The sequence below is a fragment of the Branchiostoma floridae genome, chromosome 19 (assembly GCF_000003815.2).
Source record: "Branchiostoma floridae strain S238N-H82 chromosome 19, Bfl_VNyyK, whole genome shotgun sequence".
NCBI classification, from domain to species: Eukaryota; Metazoa; Chordata; class Leptocardii; order Amphioxiformes; family Branchiostomatidae; genus Branchiostoma; species Branchiostoma floridae.
Window position 1 is genome coordinate 7,124,612 of NC_049997.1, and position 5,763 is coordinate 7,130,374.

A 5,763-nucleotide genomic window follows, 5' to 3' on the forward strand; every position below is an offset into this window, starting at 1 on the left:
GTTTGGGATCATCAAAGTGTACATTTTTTTATCTTGGACCTTGTACTTTATATTAGTATGGAATAATGCGCAGAAAGGAATACGTGATTTTATCCATGAGAAACATTCGTCTCTTTTTAAAACTTTCCAGGCTCTATGAGTTGGGCCTTTAGTGGGCTTATACATGTATGTGCTTTTGGGGGGCGGTCCACAGAAACCAGTACGGAGAACTGACACGCAGAAAAACACACGCATATGCCAAAAAAGCCTGACTTGTGTAGTCTTTTAACTAGGCTAATCATAGACTTGATCAATACCATGATTATCATAAGACATTAGGGAGGGACAAAATAGCTATAGATTTAGTATATTTCTCTGTTGTTTGCAGATATGCAAGGTACTACAAGCAGAATGACAAGGACTACAGAACATTGATCAACACCTATGGCATCAGATTTGACGTGATTGTTTCTGGAAAGGTGAAATCCTACAATTTTTATCTAGGTTCCTGAACGAATATTTCAGATACTGATCGTTTTATTTAACTTCATAGTACACAGTAGCTACTAGCGTCCCTAAGCCATCTTTCATTTTCGGTCAAATGGCCTGTGGTTTGGTATACATCCCTTAAAGGTTATTTTTGTTTTGCCATTTTCGATGTACTGTATTTTAAAAGTCGGTTTTGAGGCGGAATTAATTGCAGGTATGTTCAATTCGGACAATGGTGATGAGTGGGAAGATAAACCATGCCCAATTACATTTACCAAGGAGGTTAAAAATCAAGAGGCTCTTGATTTTTAACCTCCTTGTATTTACACGTTAACGACAAGATTGAAGGAAATGTAAAATAAACGACACTATTGCTTTATTTAACTGCAGGCTGGTAAATTTAACATCATCCCAACCACCATGAACATCGGTTCGGGCCTTGGGCTGCTGGGACTGGTAAGTCACTTAAAATGTTTTCCTCTCATCCTTGGGGGAAAGTCAGGGAGCTGACTTCTCCTGACTGAATTGCAACGTTTGGTTGATTCCATTCTCGTCTTCGATCCCCCACCCCAATGGTTGAAGTTGTGGAAATAAGTTTCTCAGACTAGGCCAGACTTCCAGATGCGTAAGAGCCAAGATTCGCTTAGCCTTCCAAATGACTTCCCATGTATATGATTGTTTTTATACTAACGTTACTAATATTAAATTGGGAATTTGGTTTATTGTATTGCAGGCTAGTTTCCTGTGTAACTCCGTGATACTGTGGTACTACGGGGACAAAAAGATGGAGGTGGATAAAAAGGGTCATATGTTTCTGGTGCGTATATTAACCTAATCATATTATTCACTCCACCCATTCATCCCGACATCCATCCACTTCACCGCATGTCAGCGTCCACTGAGACGGGTCGTCATTGTTCTCCACAGTTTCGTTCCACTGATGCCTTTTTAAGTATGTGTACATGCACATGTCATTGTGATCCTGTATGAAAATGTGCCTAGAAATGTGCTGTTACGAGGTTGTGTATTTGCAAATTATCGACGCATCCTTTCATATTACAGAAGGAGGGATGCTCCTACTACCTGATGAAGGTTTGCAGGTGCCTAAAGTCGTGTTGCTGTTGCTTCTGCTGCTGCCTAACGCCCTGTTGCAACTGGCTTGTACGGTGTTACAAGTCGTGTTGCTGTTGCTTCTGCTGCTGCGTAACGCCCTGTTGTAACTGGCTTGTACTGTGTTACAAGTCGTGTTGCTGTTGCGGCCTCACTCCATGTTCATGTTGCGAACGAATTGAAGAGTTGTCAAATGCATATGAACAGGTTGAAGAAGGTGCTGGCACATATGCTGAACTCCCCGATGCATGTGAACAGGAACAGGACGACGAGAACATCACATTTGCAAAGCCTGCACCAAACTATGGCCAGGTGCAGACGGTGTAACTCCTTCCAACTTTCGTCTGTGAGCAAGTGCATGCTTATGCATTGATTCACATTTATCAATAAGGTGATAATCTGAATAATTTCGTTTCTTTCTCTGCATGTTAAATATCAAGGGATAAATGTATGAGATTGGCGTTTTCAGAATTGTCTTACCTAAAAAAACAGAACTGAATGTGCTCTGGAAGATCTGAAAGAGATTTATTGTAGTCTTTCAGTGTATGTAGGATATCTAATTCGGATGAAATCAAATACTGAGACAAAGAAAAATGTAGCACGAAAGATGGTAACGATATTGGTAGAAATGGCAATAGTATTTGGATATATTTTGAAAGTACGTATTACTTACTACAATGTGAGCGTGTATAATATCCTTGATTATTCAGAAGAAAAGTGTATCATTGTGATTGCATAGAGACTGACACATTTGAGGTACGTAGTGTTTTTGATTGGGCTTGTCTTTATACTTGGACCATGACGAGAATATTTCATATTTTGCCAATGTTATGTGTAAGTTAGTTCCTGTAAGTTTGAAGAATCAATAATATGTATGTGTAAAGATGGTGTTTTAACGTTAATGCTATCTCAGTTTTAACGCTCACACTAAATACACCTATGCATATAGTTTTCATTTTTGCTGCACAACTCACAAACAGTACGATAGATGTTCCCATTGGTGTGAACTATTCTCCATCTATTCAGTAGCAATTTACAGGGGAGTATCCGATGTGGTATTTTGAACTTTTGTTCAGCGTGGTTGAGTGAATTAGGGTTTTACCATGTTCAACATTAATCGCTGGAGGCCATATAAATGTTACAATAAATAAAAATAAACAAGAGCAATAGAAACTCAATTTGTAATTTGAATGTGTTCATCAATAAGATGTGTGGAGCCACAATCCACATTTCATTTCATTTTTCTCTTCTTTCGAAACATTGTGAGCGAATTGCGAATGTTAGTAAATGAAACCTTACAGGGACTGTTAATAATCAATATCTCACGTGATACTGCCACTGAGATTTTGAAAAGGTCTTTTGAAAATTCCGTCTTGTATGAAATGGTCTAACGTCGTTTTACCTTGTCACTATAGTAGAATGTCCAGAATGTCTGTCATATCCCAGTATCTCGACATCCGCCCCCATATAGATGTCTACATATATAATACCTGGCGTGTACACTCAGTACACTCGCACAAACACACAGTGACACAGACACACACACAGACAGACAGACAGGCAGGCAATCAAACAGACAGACAGGCTCCACAAATACATACAACATCGGCCTCATCTGATGTCGGCTCAACAACACAAATCAATGATCCTTTAAATTGTGTATTATACGAACTGTTCTAATCGTATTACCAAAAAAGGACAAAGTGAACAAAGAAAATTACATATCTTCATATATTTCCAGCGTGGTCATGCTTACTTTTACATTACTTACTGTCAAGGACACAGGCTGCTGCCTCATCTGCAATCACTTCATTATGGTTTTGCCGGTGTGACAGCGATCTCGCCCCCCCCCCCCCGCGTTTTCGCCCCCTTTAGCGTTTTCGCCCCCCCCCCCCCAAAGAGCAGCTGGTTACTACATATTACAGGTGTGCTACCTGGTACTACACTGCACCTGGGGAGTAACGTATATGGTGTGTTCCCTGGTACCTATATGGCACCTTATTACCGTACCGTAAGATGTCATACCTCGAAAGTCGATACTATATTGTTCGGTGCAAACATGACATTGAAATGAAAAAGACAATTTTTGCAGCTGAGGTGGCATGAATACAGTGCTACTGTGAACGTATAAATCAACACCGTCTATGGTACGGAATACGTCAGCTATATGTTTTCAATTTGTCACAGTGTTTTCTTTCTTGTGCTGGAAACATTTCCAAAGCACTAACAAAAACACACGTGAATAATAGTTTCTCATTATAAACACTATCTACGCGCAAGTTGATATAGCTGTTGCTAAATGCTACACAAACACTGGTAAAGTACCAGTTTTAAGAAACACGGGTAAATGCATCAGTTCCTAAATACTAGAAAAAACAGTCATGTTGGAGGTGAAGATATTCCTTGGCCAGGTGCATATACCAAAATGTGCGTTATTCTGATTAATACCTAATATTTGCATAATTAATAAAGACATTACATAGTTCTTTTGTAGTCACTTCATGGAAGGGACTTCATATTGGAGATTTATACACGTAGGTTGCTTGAGGACAGGTGAATACAATGCAATACATCTTATGTCAAGACTCAGGTATATGCAATAATGGGAATACAAGAGACCCAACCCTCCTTGTCGGAAACAAGTTGAACTATCTTATTACCATGTAATTACGTTAATATTGATACTATGAATGGAGTTATGTATCAAACTCGTGTACTTATGTCATTCTGAAACTGCATTTTGTGATTTATACCAATCAACTTGTAAAATGTCATGTAAACCCGTTTTTTTTGGGGGGGGCGAAATCGCTAAAGGGGGGCGAGGTAGGGGGGCGAGATCACTAGCCGGGGAGGGCAAGATCGCTAGTGATTTCGCCCAGGGGGGTCGAGATCGCTAGTTATTTCGCCCCCGGGGGGGGGGGCGAGATTACGGGGGGGCGAGATCGCTGTCACACCGGTACTTTTTCTGTAACTGTATCTATATAGCGGGTATAACCGCCCTTCGGCGTAACACACCAGCTTCGCTGGCACGCGGCGCGGCAGCAGCTGATTATATTACACTGAACGATCCGTCACACCTAGCTTCTGCATATCTATCTGCAAGCGTTCTTTAAAACTATCCAGAGAGGATGTCTCTATTGTACTTGATGAACTGGTACTTTTTCTTGTATACTTGGTAGCTTGATAAAATGCTACGTGAAACGTAACTGTCAAAAGCCAGTGGAGGCTGGGGCATGCCGTGGGCTACAATTAATCCTCAGAATAACGCGCACAAAACGCAACACACTGGGAAATGGGATACTCTGAACATTAAATGAGGTTTATGAATGCATTATCCTTGATGATTGCGATGAATGACTTTAAACATATCTTAATCAAATGCTGAGGTATGCTGTAGGCTCCAATCAACATTCAGAATAACATCAAACGCAACAAGACAGGAAATGAGATACTCTGAACATTAAATGACGTTTTTACATTCAGTAGTCTCACGGATAAAACTTAAAACTGACACGGTAATAGGGCCTTCACACAGAAACCGAATCAGCAGGAATCAAGCAGAACCAGTCGGAATGAATTATTTGCAAAATTCGTGCCACATTCGGGGCCATTCGGGTGGGAATTCCAAATGGGCCTTAAATCCTCTTCACACGAAAAGGAATGAGCCAGAATGTCGTCAGAATGAAAATTCTTTTCTATTCCTGTGCATTCGTAGTGTATTATAGACATTCCGACTACATTCCAGATATTCTTTCGACCACATTCGGGCAGGATTCGAGATGGCTTGCCGTTTCGATTCTCCATTGAATGAGATAAGAACGTTTCGAATAATGTTGGAATGCCGTAGAATGCAGTCAGACTGCAGTAGGAATAGTTAGAATACACTTAGAATCCACTACGAATGCCATTCGATATTTCTCCACTTCGAATGCACCTCGACAGTTTTTAACATGTCAAAAACTTTCGGGCTACCCAAAGGAACGGGCACGAATAGCTGGAATGCAGTTAGAACACACTACGAATTGCCAGGAATTGCCAGGAATAGAAAATAATTTTCATTCCGACGTCATTCCGGCTCATTCGTGCTCCCGTGTGAAGGGGGCTTAAATAAATGGTTGAGGCATGCCGTAGGCTAGGCTTCAATTAATATGTGGAATAACAAAGAAAACGCAACACACCAGGAAA

At 40.6% G+C, this 5,763-nt stretch overlaps 1 protein-coding gene across 1 annotated transcript; it reads left to right on the forward strand.

The window, feature by feature from the left end:
- Nucleotides 1-370: 370 nt before the first annotated feature.
- Nucleotides 371-1,905, forward strand: LOC118407153. The gene is made up of 5 exons (XM_035807572.1): nucleotides 371-458; nucleotides 859-924; nucleotides 1,202-1,285; nucleotides 1,531-1,671; nucleotides 1,786-1,905. The coding sequence occupies exons 2-5, from the start codon at nucleotides 889-891 to the stop codon at nucleotides 1,903-1,905; spliced, it is 381 nt and encodes a 126-aa protein (XP_035663465.1). The 5' UTR covers nucleotides 371-458; nucleotides 859-888.
- The last annotated feature ends 3,858 nt before the right edge of the window (nucleotides 1,906-5,763 follow it).

What these genes read in the sequence shown, in the direction of transcription:
- LOC118407153 (XM_035807572.1), top strand. Translation starts at nt 889, where the DNA reads ATGAACATCGGTTCGGGCCTTGGGCTGCTGGGACTG. An exon ending in GCCTTGGGCTGCTGGGACTG is followed by an intron (nt 925 to 1,201) that starts GTAAGTCACTTA and finishes ATTGTATTGCAG; the next exon opens with GCTAGTTTCCTGTGTAACTC. An exon ending in AAAAGGGTCATATGTTTCTG is followed by an intron (nt 1,286 to 1,530) that starts GTGCGTATATTA and finishes TTCATATTACAG; the next exon opens with AAGGAGGGATGCTCCTACTA.